Source organism: Petromyzon marinus, chromosome 51 (genome assembly GCF_048934315.1).
Source record: "Petromyzon marinus isolate PM22_M1 ecotype Great Lakes invasive population chromosome 51, UKy_Petmar_22M1.pri1.0, whole genome shotgun sequence".
NCBI lineage: Eukaryota > Metazoa > Chordata > Hyperoartia > Petromyzontiformes > Petromyzontidae > Petromyzon > Petromyzon marinus.
Genome location: NC_133717.1, coordinates 8,601,529 through 8,620,048, shown reverse-complemented (window position 1 = coordinate 8,620,048; position 18,520 = coordinate 8,601,529). Strand labels below are relative to the sequence as shown.

At 53.9% G+C, this 18,520-nt stretch overlaps 1 protein-coding gene across 3 annotated transcripts in view; it reads right to left on the bottom strand.

The window, feature by feature from the left end:
• Positions 1-4,661: 4,661 nt before the first annotated feature.
• The window catches only part of GDAP2 (ganglioside induced differentiation associated protein 2), a 121,882-nt gene continuing 108,023 nt past the window's right edge, over positions 4,662-18,520 (bottom strand). For all 3 annotated transcript variants that reach the window (XM_032973587.2, XM_076074943.1, XM_076074942.1), the window contains 3 exons: positions 15,112-15,166; positions 14,048-14,191; positions 4,662-13,412 (listed from right to left, as the gene is read on the bottom strand). In XM_032973587.2, the coding sequence (XP_032829478.2) occupies positions 13,365-13,412; positions 14,048-14,191; positions 15,112-15,166 (247 nt within the window). In that variant the 3' untranslated portion in view covers positions 4,662-13,364. The remainder of the gene's footprint in view (positions 13,413-14,047; positions 14,192-15,111; positions 15,167-18,520) is intronic.

The window sequence follows — 18,520 nt, the reverse complement described above, 5'->3', positions numbered from 1 at the left end:
CCTTAAGTAAGAGTAAGAATACATTTGACTTCACTGAAAAGATGTAACTTTTGTTTCGCCCTATCTTCTTGGTTAAAAGTACATATATTTTTTTCCCCCAAAAGTTTAAAATGATATATATTTCCTATACATCACCGTCGGGTTTTTTTTTACGATTACAGGTTTAACATTTGATGTCCGATGATCAGACGCTTCTGCGGTCGCTTCTGTGAAAACGGAGAGGTTCTGACGCTATAAGATTATCATGAGTTTATTTCGGGGGCGGTGAAGTGGCACAGCCGGACAGCGTTCGTCCTTCGTTGCAGAAGTTCGTGGTTCTAACCCGGCAGGCCACCCCTAGTTAATACCGTGGTACGGTATTGACCGTAAACTAAAATAAAAACAATAAAGTATTTTTTTTAGAATTGCTTTTTGTGGCTTAGGTTGTCGTCATTCCCCCGCACCTCCGATTCGCGTGGTTGGCGTACGTACGGTGCAAAAGAAGTTCAACGTGCGTACATTCAGTGGATTTAAACAATCACGTGACGTCATTCCAAAAGAGTTGGCCATTGTGTGCCGGCATCGTGATGTAAATTTGTCCAATTTGTAAATTACACCGAAAATTACGTGTTTAGCTCGGCATTACATCGTGATGTATGACAAGTGTTTCATGTTGTACCACGTGTTTTTCGGCACCACATAATGACACCACGACACGCGTCATCATGCCGAACGCGACACGCAAAGCCAACCAAAGGGTGCGAATAATATGGACGGGGTGTTCGTCCATACCACGGGAATGTGGAATTTCCGGCAACGGCTCAGGGCTGTTGTCAACAGTGGTTGAGCAACCGTTGTTTGGGCAGCGGATGATAGGCGGTGGGGATTGGGTGGGGAGGGGGGTAATCTGTGACTTCTCTTTATCCAGGTCATGACGCACTCGCTGCTGCTGCTGCTGCTCGCACGCGTGTGGAGCTTGATAAACGCGGCTGGGTGCAGGCACCACGGAGGCGAGAACGTTCGAGAAGACCTGCCCTATCGCACACTCCCTGCCTGCCTCCCTCCCTCCCTCTTCCTCCACTTCGAGAGCTAGCAATGTTTTGATGCGGTTGGGGGGGGGGGCTGCGTGAGGAAGCAAAGGAGGTGGAACGCAAACAGGGAGCCCTCACTTAAAGAGAGTGGCCTCGACAACAAACTAAACAAATGAACCGGTAGCTTGGGGGATGGTGGGGGTCGACTCGTTGTTTGCGCGGTGTCGCTGATGCCCTTGGCCGCAAGCCCGTCCCAATGTCTCGCTCCGTCCGGAGCTGGACACAGGAAAGGTGAAGCCGACACGACCGCGAGCGAAGCCAACACCCTAAACGTTCGCCAAAAAAAAAATTCAACAGCAAGGGGACCACGGGGCTAGCGATGACACGAGAGAGAGAGAGGGGGGGGGGGGTGACAATTGCCGAGTATTCTGGGCTAAGGGTTCTCTGAGCCAGGGTTTTCCCAAGCTCCAGTGCTAGCGGCCCCTCCTACCACCAACGCCTGTGCCAACTTACTCCTGCCCCCCCCCCACCCAATTCAGACTCTGTATTGACACTGAAAGGAATCCCATTAGCTATCAAGGTTTTTTTTTTTAACAGACTTCCAATTACAAATGAACTCGTTCCACGCCGCACGCGCACCATCATTTGCCGTTAAACACAACACAGTTCCACGTGGCCGCGCTAAGCAATTAATTCACAAGATCTCAATTTCACACCGAACCTCAAACGAATACATTGAGGATCTCGGTGTGCGTCATGCGCGCGGTCCCACTCTGACGCGGGCAAGCGTTCGTTGTTTGCTTAGTGCGTCACGTGGGACGTGTCTTTACAATCATCGGGTGCGTGCGGCGCGCACAGAGTTCATTTGCACTGCATTTCGAATGGCGGAGTAAGTTGGTGAAGGCGGAGAGACGTCGTAGCGTGGTGGTTGGATACCTCGCGAGCACTGGAGTTTGCGAAAGCCTGTTACAGTACTGTGATGGGCGGTCCAAATGTCTTGTGACACCCCTCCCCCCCCCCAAATTAATTGATCCCAAACATTGTTTTTCCTTTGCATATTAATTTAAGTTTTAAGTAAAACTTATTTTTTAAAAAAATATATATATTAAGTTTTACGGAATTATATGGCGGCCACAAGACAATCTGGACCACGCTGTACTCTAAGCCAAACCAAATGGCCGTGACAGCATTGTGTGTGTTACACTGGTCAGGGTCTGTGAAAATAACAATACAGATTACCGGTGCACGAGCAGTAAATAACTACATCAAATTCGCAACAGATAATAGGCGACGTTTCGGGCATTCTCGTTAGGGCGTTTTCGGAAAGGTCGAGCCCACTGAGTTTGAGGACAAGAGGTCACTGGAAAGCGTCTGAGAAGTCGTTCTGTCGTATCGCCTTCCACGGAACATTCTGCACTAACCTCACAGGGATATGTCTTTGTTTCCATGACACGATACTGAGCACAAACGGAATACATTTGTAAAAAGTCAAATAAATATATAAGACAAAATTAATCCAATTGCACGTGACCAGCAGTAGTGGGTGGCACAGTGGTTCGCGCACTGCGATACGGATATGGCTAACCCGAGTTCGATTCCCGAACACGGCTAACATCAGTGGCAAGCGATACCTGACCCAGTCCTGGTCTGCCTCCGTCCAGAAGCTGCACTGACCGGCGTGGCGAAGTATGGTCAAACAAAGCCCCGTTACTAACACAGCGTGGGAAGGCGTTTGATCAGCAGTAGATGGGCAGAGGGCACATTTTTATTCCTGGGTACATTTCTGAACGCGTAACTCTGGTATAACCTAGGTTATCACGTGATCAGTCAACTTGGGGAGTTGGAGCGATGGAATCGGTTAACATGCGGCTGGCTGTGTGGATTATTAAACGCCTACTTAGGTTCGTGAGCCCAGGGTAGATTCAACAACTCGACGGGGTAAATAATGTTGAGTATGAACAGTGAAACGAACATTGCTGTTGTTATTATTAACCGGAAAGCCTTGCCGAGTCTCAAAGACTCTTTGTCAAGAGGGTCCTGCACCAACGTTTTCACGGGACAGGAGCGATGTAGCTGCTGCATGCAGTGTGCAATCCCTAGAGAGTAATTTGGAGGGTGCATTGGGATGTTTTGGCCAATGCCCGTTACACGTTGCGAGTTTCTTGTTTTGAGCTCTGGGAGGAAACCGACGCAGCGAACAGGACAAAAGGCGCTCCAAAAAACTTCACCGCAGAAAGGCACCCGAGTAGGGGGGAGTCGTACCCGGTGGCCACCTTGCTGCGAGCTTTACCACTGCGCCACCCTAGCCACCCACATACATTATTAACACGCAACTAAAATATGAAGGTCTCCCCCGTTGGCAGATTTGCTCGGCGCAACACTGCCGCCAATTCACGGGCCCACGCCGTCGAGTGCAATCCTCCAGCTGTGTTAATCTCTCTGCCCTCTCTTTCTCTGACGAGCCCATTAAACAGGGTGCTTCAAAGAAAATTTTCACACTTATATGGCACTATCGTTTTTAATGGAAAAATTACGGCGAATCGCACCGCATAACAAATGTAATGTTACAATTCTAACAAATGTAACGTTAATAACTTCAAGAAGTCAAAGAGTCTCCACTTGTTCGCAATCACTATCAACGCGTGCCTGGGAATCCTTCTTCTCCAGGTGGTCTCCAGAGCCCGGAGGGCGCATTCCTGGTGGTGTTGTTGCAAATTCATAGAAGCGTTAACAAAAAGAAAGTGATTTTTGTTGAAGCACCCCGTACACAATTTCCCCGTCGCGAGGCAGCAGCCCGAATGGGCAGGTCGCGTGACGAGCCCCACCGGTTTCGGCGCGTTCGCCGATTGCCGTGGAGCTTCGCGGCTCGAACCCAGCGCTCGCACCCCGGTTAACAATGTGCCCCCCCCCACCCCCCCACCGCCCCCCCCCTCCCCGACTCAAGTGCCCGACACAACCCTTCCGGGATCGTGCCGTGGCAGCCCTCGGCTCTCGCCCAGAGTGGACGAGCGCGGACGTTCACAAGGACCCATGAAAAATGCCGCGGCCCGTACACTTCACGGCGGCCGTTACAAAATCGCGTAACTTCATTCGCAACAGGAGGCCACGGCGGAGTGCGAGCATCACGATTAAAAACATTTGCCAACATTTTCAAAGGTTACGCGCGAATGAGTTAAGTGGAAGTACATGGCATCGAGTCGCCTGCTGCAAACACTTGTCATGTGACCCAGCCAAGACAAACAAGAGGAATACTAATGATGACGATGAACGTGGCGAGTTTAATAGTTTGTCATTTTTTATGTTACATAACCAAGCATTCGCGCATTGTTAAGCGCAGGCCCCCGTACAAAAAAAAAGTTGACGATATTAAAACTAATTGCCATCTTGAATTTAGTTATATTTTAAGTGTAGTCGTCATCTCAGTGAATCGTAGCATAACTAAAGAGATATGCAGGCGCCAGGGTTGGGATCGAACGCACGACCTCCTGCATATCAGGCGAGGGAGATAACATCTCACCACCACGGCGCCCCCAGCTGATCTAGATTCATAAAATAACCCCTGTAAGTGACAAATGCTGTACTAACGCCATCAACCGAACATCGATCGCAACATGCCCGTAGTGGAACGCCAACGAGACAAGGTGAAGGTAAAAAAAAAAAGACAAGTTTATTTGCATTGTTTTAATCAGTTCGATAAACAGCAAAAGAAAATCACAAAGTCGGGGAGGGAGGGAGGGCGGGGGGGGGGGAAGGTGAGGAGCCGGGAGAATGAGGGCGTTCACATTTTACATCGGAGCTAAAAAAAAAAAACCTCGTTACAGCAAAACATTTACAGAAGTGTTCCCCAGCGGCTGAAACCCTGGGCAGGGTTCGGTGAACTCACGACACCCCCCCTACCCCCCCCCACCGAACCCGTGCATAACGACTGTCGCCGAATCAACCCATCGTGCGACCCCGAAAGCAGAGCCGCAGGGCGCAACCACGGCGCCCGCACGGGTGACCACGGTGCAGGCGCAATCCGCCGTTGTGCCGTACCTCTATGCTCCCCCGGGCCTCTGCCCGCCCGCTCGCCCACCCGCCCGTCCTCCGCTGGTCCTTCGCCAACCCGGTAGCGGCCGGCGTAGGGGGGAGGGGCCCTCGTCCAGCAGTGGAGCGACGACGCGACGAGGGCCCCTCCCCCCTACATTCTGCCACGCGCGTCGGCACCACGGCGGCGGTCGCTATGGCAGCGGGCGGCGCACCTCGCTGCGTCGCCCGCTGCCACGCCGAGGGAAATTCGAATCGAAAGCGGACGACCTTCGTGAGTGGCAAAGTCCAGCGTTGCGAACCGTTACAGCGCGGCAGCGTCACCATTGGACTTCGGGGGCGGCCGCTTTCCCAGAAATAACGCGCGCGTCACCACCAACACGCAGCAGCAGGAACAGCAGCAGCAACAGCAGCAGCACCAGCTGCGACAGCGACAGCAGCAGCAACAGCGGCAGCACAAACACCAGCAGCAGCAGCAGCACACGTGGTGGCTCGGGGTGACGCCCGGGACCCAAGTGGTTCATCGCGTGCCGAGCAAGCGAGCGAGCGTGTCGCTCCGCGGGTTAACGCAATCACTCGCGGCGAGGGCGGGCGCTCCGGTATGACGCACGGAGCGCACAATCCCCACCATCCGTGCCGTCGCGCGTCGCAGACCTGCGGTGGTGGCCGCCGCCGGGAGCCGCCGGGAGCCGCCGGGAGCCGCCGGGAGCCGCCGGGAGCCGCCGGGAGCCGCCGGGAGCCGCCGGGAGCCGCCGGGAGCCGCCGGGAGCCGCCGGGAGCCGCCGGGAGCCGCCGGGAGCCGCCGGGAGCCGCCGGGAGCCGCCGGGAGCCGCCGGGAGCCGCCGTGCCGATGACATTCACAATTTTAGATTTTTGGGGGGGGGGGTGGGGTGGTGAAATAAAAAGTGTGAACAAGTGTAGGGTGCAACGTGTGTCCTGTCCCCCCGCACCCCCCGCCCCGGGAGTGGTTTCCCCAACACAGGGGTAGAACAGGTGCAACGGTGCACGGACATTCTAAAAACATCTAGATATTTAAAATAAAAACATGTTTTGAATTTTACTTTAGCTATGGAGCTCTTTTATTTTAGGCTATCACAAATTATATCTCAATCAAGTGGCTTGGACATTTATAGCAGCCAAATATTCTAAAATGCACGTCGATTTCGAATTGTGGTGGGGGGAAAAACCGGAAGACCCTTGGAGAAAAATCTACGCGATCACGGTGCGAGAGACGGCCGCAAAACTCCAAATATACATGAATCCCAAAGCCAATGATCTGACAAGAAATCGGGCAGCCCCGATTTCTTGTCAGACTTCACTCAGACAGCTCTCGTGCGCTTACCGGGATGATTTCGAGAAATTTGAATATTTTTCAGGCTGCACGATTTTGCAGGACTGCCCACGTACGGATCGAAAATAATCACTTTTTTTTCTTTCTTTACACACACACAAACACTCGCGCGCAGGGCCGGATTAAGGCGTGGGGGCAAGTGAAAAGTTATTTTACTCGTGAATGCTGAATGTTATTTGTTCGCCTTGTAAAAAAAGTAAATAATATTTTTCTTAAACTTTGTTTTCCTTTTGAAATTATTACTGCGGGGCCTCACAGTACCTGTAGCCCAGGGGCCTACAACGTCTTAATCCGGCCCTGGTTGCGCAACACGCAATCCGACGCACGCATCGCCGAGTGCAAAGCACAATTCATCACTCGGCGATTCGGATCAACGACTGCAGCACCGGAAGTAATTGCCATATTTAGACCTTCGTACTGAACCCGACGGAAAACAAGACGGGCCGAGGACAATGCAAGCTTCGGGGTGTGCCTTCCCATCACACGGTGACAGTTACACTCGCGCTGACAGGAGAGTATCTACACGTCAACTGGCTGCACAACTTACACCCCTCTCAACCCCTCCTCCTCCTCCTCCCAGCTCCAGCGAGCTGGGTAATCACAGGGAAAGACACGGACGCAACACGTGAAGCCCTGTAACCGCATTGGCGTGACATCTCATTGTTACTGACGGAACCACAAAAAACGAATCCCTCCCTCCCCTACTCCACCGCACAGGCAACCGGCAGAGATCTCTTCACGTTAGACTTAGCAGCAAACCGTCACAAACTGTGAGCGTCACCTTGCATGGGGAAGGGGGTAGGGGGGGGGTGGCGTGCGTTAACCCTTGCAGGTTCACTTCACCCCGCGTCTCCACGCAAGGTCCGCTTCGACTCTTGCCCGCGCGTCCCACCGAGCCGGCAAAAGTGGCTCAAAGCGACGCGAATAACAAAGCCCCCTCCGCCCTCTCCTCCCCCTCCCTCCCACCGGTTGCCGTCCACAGCTTAAGCACCACAACAATCACGAGGTGGGGGTGGGGGGAGCGGTGGAGCAGCGGTTAGCACATTGCATTGTGAACCCGGCAGCCTACAGATAGACTGACTTTGTTGAGTTTTTTACACTTTTGTGTAAAAGTGTGAAGCAAGCGAACGTTAACCCACAAAGAGCCGATGAACACGGTTCCACGGGATCGGTTTCATTCTCGAATGTACAGGTCGCAGAGTGGTGACAACTCATGCCTCACCGCAACAAGGGCCTGGGGTTCAATTCCTGACTCGGGCGCCTTCCTGCGTGCAGTTCGTATGTTCGCCATGGGTTTACTGCGGGTTCTCAAGTTTCCACCCATAGCTGAACACGACACGCAATATGCAAATGCTGAAAACATTACAAACTTACTCGACTGGGATCTCTCTCACACACACACAGGAGCATGCATTTGGCAGGACCCTACTGAAGAAGAGAGTTGGGACTCGGTGAGGCTTTCGTTCTTGTTACATGCAATTAGCACGGTCGGCTACGCACGGTGCGAAAGAAGTTCAACACACACACACACACAAGTTCAACACACACACACACTTACATTGTTATAACAAGAATGAAACGGCAAGTCGCTCGCATTTGTTCGGCGTCACCAGATCTCGGCGTCGCCAGATCTCGGCAAGAGAGCCCCCTCCGACCCTTGCCGCCACTTCAATATAGGTCGTGCGAGTGATTGCCGATCTCGGTGGGGCCGTGGATAGGGACGTACGTCCCGGCACGGACAGCGTGGGACCGGGGGGGGCGGCAGCCGAGGGGGGGGGGCGCATTCTCTCGCCGGCACGTCCCCCACGTCACCGCGGAGACAGCCGTCCGTCACCGGCTGTCCAGCGATAAAACACGGAGGGACGCGACCATCCGTAACCCCGTGAGGATTACCGCCCAACTCTACCTGATGTGAATGCAGTGTACAACGAACACAAAGATCCCCCAGGATAGCCTTAACGGACTGTTGGGACAAGTGCTGTTAGCGAACGCCGATGAAGGCTGGCACAGTACACGAGGGGGTGGGTGGCCAGCACCACGCCCGACCGCCTTTGTCTCCCCAGTGGCGATGTTTACACACTGCACCAGATACCAATTTGAGCCTGAGACGACTTAGGGGAGGCCCATGACCGGTTCAGACAATCGCTACTAGTATTTGCCTCTTTCACCAGGTCACGTAGCACAGCGCGCTGACCGCTACACTACCGATCCTCACACAGTATATATACACACACACGCGCGCGCGGACATACAAAAGCACACAAAGGTAAAGATTCCAGAATCAGAATCTTTATTTAGACTGTCAGAATCCGATGAGCTATGAAGCTCTTTTCACGCATGTCCCCACCCCCCTCCCCCCGCTATATAGCCTACATATCTTTGTTGGGGCAAGTGCAGTTAAGCGAGCACCTATGAAGGCCGGCACAATTCACGTGTTGTGGTCAGAACCACACCGAGCCTGCCTTCGTCTCCCTGGTTCGGAGGTTGATACACCATACTCATTTAAGGCTGACATAGGCGAGCCCAATACTGGTTCAGATAAAAGCGATCGATGTTAACCGTGTCTGGGTATCGAACCTATGTTGCCAAGTTCGTAGGCCGTCTCGCTAACCGCTACGCCACCGCTGCACCTACACATATGATCACAGAAACGCGCGCACACACACACACAAGTACTATCCATGTGCGTTAACCAGTGTGCCACCGCTCCCCCCCCCCACACACACACACAGACAAAAGTGAGATTTTTCTGGACCTTCACAGGCAAACGTGCCACAAGATGAATAATAATAATAATACCAAAGACATTCATTTATCCTAAAAGTTCAACCACTCGCGTAGAATGTGCAATTTGGCGACACTACACACAAACACGGCGTGGAATTTAGGCCCCTTAAGAAACCGAACCGAGTGGAAATTCGCACTCCATCGTAAAAACTCTGCATCCGGGACCAAAAATAAACACCCAAGCCTACAGAAGTAACAAAAAAAAAGCGATAAACCGACACAGCGAAAAATAATTACAGAAACTAAAATACGAACGCCAAAAAACATGTGGTCGGCATCTGCTCGCGAGGTTTCTAAACTCCGCTGCGGTGCACGTCAGGACGACCGGGTCCGGGGGGTTGGCCAGTTGCGCATCGCTCGTCATCGCACCCTGGCCTCGACACCAACGGCACTGGGGGGGGGGGGCCGTGAGGTCGATCGATGGAGCGACGACGTGCCAAATTAACGAGGGGAGGGGGGCGAGAGGGTGGGGGGAGGGGGGGAGTGGAAGTGGGAATCGTTGGCGGAACAAATCAGCCGTCAGGGCTGGCGGTAAATCAAAACCGAGTGGTGGAAAGCAATGCCCTGGCCAGGGCACGTGCAGCAGATTTCAGAACGGGGCTTCAAGATCACATCGGGCGCAACCGACGGACCGAAGGACGGACGGACGGACGGAGCGGTGGACGACGACTGCCACCGCGGACGCTTGCGGCCGAAAAAACACGGCGCCAATCCGTAAAATCCGCGACCGGATTTTGGGAAACATTCGACGGAGGACGCCGCGAGGGAATGCCTTCTCTTGGATCCTTGACCAGCTTTCTCTCGCCCGCGTGAGTTTGCGGCGGCGGCGGCGGGGGGGGGAGGTGAGGGCGGGTGGCAAGCGCGTGGACGTCAAAGCGACGCAAACGAATCGGCCAGCGCGATGCGTCGACACGAGGGCGGCTTCCTATCGAGCGCCGTGGTAAAACAAACAAAACAAAAACGCGTCGAAATTAAACGCACGCACTTAGCGTTTGTTGGTCCCAAAACACACTCGCACGTGGGGACACAGTTCCGTCGGCCGCAGATAAATGACGTGGATTAGGCTTTGTGTTTTTCTTTTTTGACATCGACCAACGTGGCTTCATTGCGTGCGTGCGGGATGCACGCGCGCACACCACTCTCCCGCGTTGCCAGCGCTGCCGTAGGTTCGCGTTGACATCGCGGGCGCCCCGCGACATTCAGCGCCCGCCAATGAAAAAAAACGAAAAGGACAAAAAAAAGCACCCACTGCATGGCATGGCAAGCTGCCGTAAGACAAAACTGAAAAGAAAAAAAACCGTCACAATGGAAACGGCAAATAAATTATATATTTTTTTCACTTAATACCTACGGGTTAGCGGGACCGTGCGCAAGACATTCACCGCTTGCTGTGCGTAGATAAAGTGTGCCGATTGATTTCCATGCCTTGCCCGTCCGACCGGAAGACAGGTTCCGTTTAAGCGCAGCTCTGGCGTGGCCAATTGCCACGGAAGAGACATTACGAGCGAGCGAGCGAGCGGGCGGGCGGGCGGGCGGGCCGGCGTGCGTCAGGGAATTAGATTTTACGCCCTGCCGAGAAGTCAGCCGGGTTTGAGAGCCGCGGTGCCAAAAAGATTTAAGTTGGTCGCTCGTTTATTATCATTACAATTGACGATTTGTGTTATATTGATGAAGATGATGATGACACACTACCTCGTTCGACGGAAATTAAGGCCGTGAAATATGTGGGATTTAACAAATCTGCCGGCGTTGTCTCGAATGTCGCACCGGGAGATCGAATCGAACCGGTGCCCTCCGGATTGCAGGGGGGGGGGGGGGCATCTACGAATGGATCGGCGCCGTATCCCCGCCCATTTATTAAAGTACGCGGCTCCGAAGAGGCAATCTTCATTTGCATGCCTCTCGCCGTGCAGTGGAGACCCTCTTTGATTGTGCGTGGGGGGCGGGGATGGTGGGGGGGCGGAGGGATGAGGGCTCCTGTTCGCCGCTCGTGTGCCTTTCCCGCGTAGAGAGGGCGGCCGATTCGCCCAGAATTTTTCAGTGAATTAAATTCAAGCACAAAACCAACATAAATCCCGTAGGCACAGGAAACGATCAGGTCACACACGCGCGCAAATACGGAGACCGCTTCAATTCAGCCTGATGAGATCCGACGCAACAAGTGCTGTATGCGGGGGTACCTCTTAAAAAATTGCTGCACACGCCGTGGTGGTAGTGGTGGTGGTGATGGTGGTGGTGGTGCGATCGGCACTGTGACCAGTCACCAGTGTCTCCCCATTCCTGAAATCCATACGGCATACCAGGTTTATTTATTTATGGTGGAGGTGACCTAAGGGAGGACAACTAGTCGAGAATCAGATACCACTTGCCACCGACGGCTGGGAATCGGCAATCACTCGCACGACCTATATTGAAGTGGCGGTAAGGGTCGGAGGGGGCTCTCTTTGCCGAGATCTGGTGACGCCGGATAAATGCGAGTGACTTGCCATTTCGTTCTTGTTATGACTTGAATGGTAAGGCAGTGAATAAGCCACTGCGATGGCATTGCTCAGACGCACACTCGCACTAATTCGCAAAAAAGACAAAAGATCCCCCCTGTATAGCTTAAATAGACTGTTGAGGCTAGTGCTGTCAGCGAGCACCGGTGAAGGATGGCAAGGCACACGAGGGGGTGGGTGGCCAGTACCACGCCTGGCCACCTTTGTCTCCCTAGTGGCGATGTTTACACACCGCACCGGGTACTCATTTGAGTCGACCTAGGGGAGTCCCAGAACCAATTGAGATAATCGTCACTGGTGGTGGCCGCGAGCGGAAAATAAAACGCATGTCGCACTGCCGCTCCCCGCTAATTCACACGCACGTTTGTGGGAAGTGCTCGTTGGAAGAGAAAAAGTTACAATGCACAAGCTCATTTGAGACTATCAAAGTGGGTACCAGATTTTCCCGCTCAAAATAATTTGTTAAATACAATGCATATGTGTGTACGTGTAAAGAGCTTGCAGTTAAAAATAGCTTATTGCAGAGTGCCAGGTCTGTGTAGAAGCAGCTGGGTTGTATTTATAAAATTCCACGTGTTTCTTCATTGAAAGTGTTGCCCAGGAAACTTGTAACGCACCTCGTTCATTCACCAAACCTGCGCACGACCTATTCGCGACGCCTTATCTCAAGCCGGCTCCACACCCGAGCGGTTCATTTGCGTAAAACTTGATGCACTCACGACTGTTCACACATCGCGTTGCTCGCACGAGAGACAGGCTCGACGTTCAAGCGTCGGCTGTGCTCAGCGATTCGCAGCGACAATTTGCCGACCCCCTTTGATCGGTAGCCACGATCCCGAACACACCGATTCATTTCGTCGCCGTACAACTGCCCGTTCGGAAGCGGGCAAAGCAGCCGCGGGCGATGAAGTTGTGCAACTCCGGGCGCGATTCCGATCGCCCGGGTGTGGAATCGGCTTTGGACAAACCAGGATCGGAGAGGGGGGGGGGGGGGGGGGCTACACCTTTTGTCCTTGTGACGCAAGGACAAGAGGTGTGCACAGCAAGTGTACAAATCATTCCCAGTGCTGCCACCACGACCGTGTCACATCGTCAACAGCGTAACCACCGCGATGAAGCCTACTCCTCACGGTCGACCCCTATTCATTTCCCATATTCAACGATTTCCTAGCATAACCTTCATGTGGGAAGAAGCAGCTCCATACTCACACACACACGCACACTTAAACGTACCGTGGGGGAGCAAATGAAGTGGGAAAGAAGGTACAATGATTGCCGACGGATTAGCCTCTCGAAATCATTCGGTGGCGGTTTTGCGAAGCCCTTAAAATGGAGCAAACAAACCATTAACGGTTCGGCAAGCAGCGCCCAGAATAATTTCCCCCCCCGAAGAGTCTTGACATTTTCTCCGACGCACGTGCCGACCGGGCGCGTATCGGCGACGCTCGGTGGGCGAGAGAGGACGCATCGAACTGACGCGGCACGGGAGGGAGGGCCGCCGGCTGGCCGGCGCGGTCCAACAATGTCAGGGCCAAGCCCCAACCGCGTTGGTTTACAAGAGGCTGGGGACGGCGAGCGGCGCTGGGGGCTGGGTTCGGCGGGAGGAGATGGCTCGCGACGGCCGCGGCTTCTGCCGCCGCCGCTGCTGCCACGGGGTTATTGCCGCCGGGGTTCCAGTTGCTCCAAATCCGCCTACAGATCGTGCCCCAACGGGTCATCTGTGTAATACGCGCGGTTCGCCTGCGGAGAGAGTGGAAAGAACAAAAGTGGGAAAGATTTAATTCAACAAAGGGAGCCGTCCCTGAAGCGTGGACGCAGCCAGAACGGGGCGTACGGAGCGACCACCGCCTTCATCCGACTCGTAATGAACGAGCGAGCAGGGCCCCAGCGGAGGCCAGCGACGGGTTCACGTGGCGCACCGCTCTCTACCGAGGTCCCCGCGGTGGATCTCCACCGTGCGTGTGGTCATCGCGGCTGATGCGTAGCCCTAACCCCCCCCCCAGATGGACGTGGAGACAGACGGAAGTTCAGAGAGATTGACGGACGTGGAGACGGACGGAAGTTCAGAGAGATTGACGGACGTGGAGACGGACGGAAGTTCAGAGAGATTGACGGACGTGGAGACTGACGGAAGATCAGAGAGATTGACGGACGGACGTGGAGACGGACGGAAGGTCAGAGAGATTGACGGACGGACGTGGAGACAGACGGAAGGTCAGAGAGACTGACGGACGTGCAGACTGACGGAAGGTCAGAGAGACTGAGGACGGACGTGCAGACTGACGAAAGTTCAGAGAGATTGATGGACGTAGAGACACACGAAAGGTCAGAGAGACGGACGGACGGCCGGATGGCCGCAAAGAGCGCCACGTCACCTGGAGGTCGTGGTCGAGTACGAAGGGGGGGATGTCGATCTGCTCGGGGGGGATGTGAGCAAACAGTTGCTGCAGCCGCTGCACGCTGTGGACCTTTGCCTTGAGCCCCGACGCGTTGAACGTCGTGAAGAACCACGTCATCACCTGGGGGGAGGGGGGGTGCAGGCGCCGCGGCGGCGAGATGTTAACTCCCTCGCCTGGTATGCAGGAGGTTATGGGTTTGATCCCGACCCTGACGCCTGCTGTGTATTTGGAGTTTGCGTGTCTCTCTCTCATCATCACGGTGGCTAGGAGATGTTAATTCCCTCGCCTGGTATGCAGGAGGTTAAGGGTTTGATCCCGACCCTGACGCCTGCTGTGTATTTGGAGTTTGCGTGTCTCTCCCTGTGGTCGCGTGGATTTTTCTCCGGGTCCTCCGGTTTCCCCCTCCACATTTAGAACCAACAAGCGTTAAGAGTATTTGGCTGCAATAAATTTCCAGATGATGAGCCACTTCATTGAGAAATCATTTGCGGCCAGGTCGATTCTCAAAAAAGAGCTGTATTGCTCAGTGGGCCTTACCTGGTAAAATAAAAATAGTTTATAGTTTTAAATAAAAAATATCAGTTAATAGTGAACGGCGAGCACGAAGACGTGCGTGGGTACCAGACCGGCTGCGTGAGTTTAAACTTCAACGCCACCAGCGTGTCGATGATTCAATCAATTATCTAATTGATTTATAGTGAATGGTCAAGGTGCAGCCTGGAGTGTGTTGAATCGGAGTGTGAGACTGGACAGCGATAATTTACAAAATCACTGTGGTGGGTGCTGCTTGAGACTCTCTAATGTGTTTGTTGAAAAAAAAAAATGAAATGCTTTTACTTTGGTGTAATGTAAACTTCGGCCAACAGCGCATTGAACCAAACAACTAATCCTGCAAAAGCATCGACAGCCCCGAAATTGTACATCTGCTGATTGTCGCAGAGGTTTGGGGTTCAGATTCAGCAGGCAACCCTGGTTATTACGGGGGACGAAGATGGTGACGATGACGACGACGATGATGGTGATGACAATGAAAAGCACACCTTTGAGAGGAACGTCGGGTGGACAATGTAGAAAGCCTTGAGGTTTTTCCGGTACCTGCAGTGCAAGGGCAACACCCATCACGAGATACAGTGAGGGACAGAAGCCATAACCAAAGCCATAACCACAACCACAGCAATAACCACAACCATAACCACAACCAAGTGCCTCTCACAGCCCTGAGCGTGCAGCACTTCACGATGTGGAAGCAACGTGGTGTAATCGCCGAACGCCGCTACCGCCTCTTCCGAGCAACGCTCCCCTCTCAATGTGGAACAACCCCACGTGGTGACCGCGTGCCGTTGCCGTCACCCTCCCCGCCACACCAGAGCCAGCAGCCGCGGCTTCTCCACCGCCGGGTGAACGGGGCGCCCTTCTCACTGGCTGCTTATAACTTTCTGTTCCCGCAGGCTCGTCAAGACGGGTGTTAGTCTGCCGGCAGGGACGATAATTGCCGCTGCGTGTAATCCTAATTGAGAAATTTGGGGGCAATCAATGAACAATTTTTCTTGGCAAATTTGGACCACGACGCCGGAAAACAACTGCCAGCTCGTTTCTAAAGAGGTCAATCAGCGGGACGTCCCGTGAAGAACGGGATTCCTTGCAAAAGAACATCTTAACACCTGTTTTGTTGCCAGAAAAAAGGGGAAAAAACCTATTCTTATATTTTGATACTGGCAAGGGAGGTCCCATGATGTAGCTGCTCACCCTGAACTCTCAATGTCCTGATAGTGGCATTGTCTTTGTGCTGGTCGCCTTTTGGCGTCCTCTGGTCTAACACTGTTTGTGAGACGAGGCTCTAAAGAAAGCCGTCTCTGGTGTGGACCAATCAGCTTCAAAGACAGTGCATCACATACAACCAGAGCATGCTTTTTTGTCTGCATGTTCACCACAAGTATATGTGGCCAATGCAGACATGATTCCTCGCAAAATGTTTCAGTTTGGTGTTTGAACATCTTAACACCTGTTTTGTTGCCAGAAAAAAGGGGGAAAACCGATTCTATTATATATTTGATACTAGCGGAAGCGCCGCCCTCGGGTCGCGTCGCCGCTCCCACTTCCGACGTTCCACGCCACGTACGGCGAGATTCTTTGGTGGGAGGAAGAATCCCCTTCGCTTCGTCAAGCAGCTCCCAGCACGCGGGGTGAAAGGTCGCGACATCAGCGGACGAGACGGTACAACCCGAAGGGAACCGCTGCAGCGGGAGGCGATGTTTTATCTTCTCTCGTTTAATCATTAACGGCGGAAACAACCCCCGGTCGCTCCGAGTCAGCGGTAGCGTATCCCTTGTTTATCGCAACTTCAACCCTGGGGATGACGATGATGATGGTGGTGGTGGTGATGCTTGGAAAGCCACGTGGAGCTAACAAGAAGTAGTAAACACCTCCGCCTCGCGAGAGACCCGACGGGACCCAGGAGGTCCCTGGGTTCGATCTTCCGCGCAGCTTGCCCGGGACCACAACCGAGAAACCGCATCGGCTCAAAAATAAAAAAAAGCAACAGATGCGGACACACATGATGCACACGTGGAAAATGTAAAACTCTCTCCCGGGCAGTGTGCGGGAGACTGTCGTCACAACCCAGAACACAACCGTGGAACATAGAATACGGAGACTCAATGCTCCCCCCCCCATCTCCGCACCGATTCACAACACAAAGGATGAGAGGCATCATCATCATCACAGCTGCTCCTGACGCAATCACCTGGCTCATCAGCCGCCTCTCGATGCAAACTCAGGGCTGTCGCTCGACATCACCGTCAGCCACAGGAGGAAGGACGTTGTGTCCCGTTGTGTATTCAAGTGCAGGGGCGAGAGGAACTCGCCAGAGCCGACCGGCAGCGCGCGAGGGCGAGCGACGCCAAGGGGTACTTTTCTTCATCGCTCGTGACCTCGTCGCGGGCCGTGGCGGTGTTAGGGTGCTGGGGTGTCGTGAACCATTGACCGTCTCGCGCCACGCCGGCCACTCGACGGACGTCCCCCCACCCCCCACCACTCCACCCCCGTCACCACCCCTCCCGCGACCGCCCCTCTTTGAGCACGGCTCTCGCCCCGCATTATCTCGCGGAGTGCACAAGCCTCGCAGCTCGCTTTCGTGCGCGAACGTGCGCGAGCGGGTGCGTGCGTGCGTGCGAGCGTGCGAGCTCGTGTGTGTGTGTGTGTGGGGAGCGGGAGTGCGACGGTTAGCGCGCTGCGCTACGAACCTGGCAACGAGGGTTTGTTTCCCGCTCACGGTCGTCACCGCTGAAGCTCACCTGAACCCGGTCGTGGGCATCCCCTGTGTCGACTCAGCCAAAAAATCAGTACCCGGTGCAGTGTGTGCAGTAAGCATCGCCATTGGGGGGAGACAAAGGCGGTGGGGCGTGGTGCTGGCCACCCACCGCCTCGTGCGCCATGCCTGCCTTTATGGGTGCTATTCGCTAACAGCGATTGCCCCAACAGCCTGTTGAGGCTACACCGGGGATCTTTGTCTTTGTGTACGTGTGTACGTGCGTACGTGTGTACGTGCGTGCGTGGGGAGGCGTCGCGCGCGGCACTGGCTCGGCCGACGTCACGTTCCGTGTGCGTCAGTCAGTGCCGGGAAACGTGGGATTAAAATAAATAAAATAAATAACCCGAGCGGCCGAGGCAAGGTGGACGGGCAGGTGCCGCAGCGTCACTCGGACGCGTCCGCTGACGACTGCCGCTAGGTAATCCGGCGCCGGTCACGTCCTTTTAAGTTCACGGCGAGGAAGGTGGAAGGGTTGGAGGGGAGGGTGGGCCAGCGGGTGGGGGGGGGGGTGCCACCTGTCCAGGTGTTCACAGGATCATCCTCTCTTAGAGGTGGTTGTCTAATCTGTTACGTCTTCGGTGGAAGAAAACTAAAAATATGTCCGTGAGTCTGCCTTTCCAGGACATTGTAAGTCCCGGTTTTTTGATGCTTGCGTAGTAATAACAATAATGATGATACACCGATGAAAGAGATTGTGCGGGAGGCTAATTCTGGAAGTCACGGAGGTGAGACTCATACGGTTTGAGAAAAGATAAAGGCGATGCTACTAGGATGACTAGAGACTAGAGAGCCACAGAACCATAGATGCATAGACCCATTGACTCACGCAGAGACCAATAGACCCGTTGAGGCCTCCGAATAGCAAGGTTGGCTACGTATGATGCGAAAGAAGTTCAACTACATACATACAGAGACCTGCAGACTGACACAGACTTAACTACTCACACAGACCCAACGACTCACGCAGAGACTCATAGACTCACACAGAGACTCAAAGACTCACCGAGAGACCCAAAGACTCACAAAGACTCACAATGAGTCCCAACGACTCACGGAGATCTATAGACTCACCCAGAGACCCAAAGACTCACAAAGAGTCCCAACGACTCACACAGAGAACCACAGACTCACACAGAGAT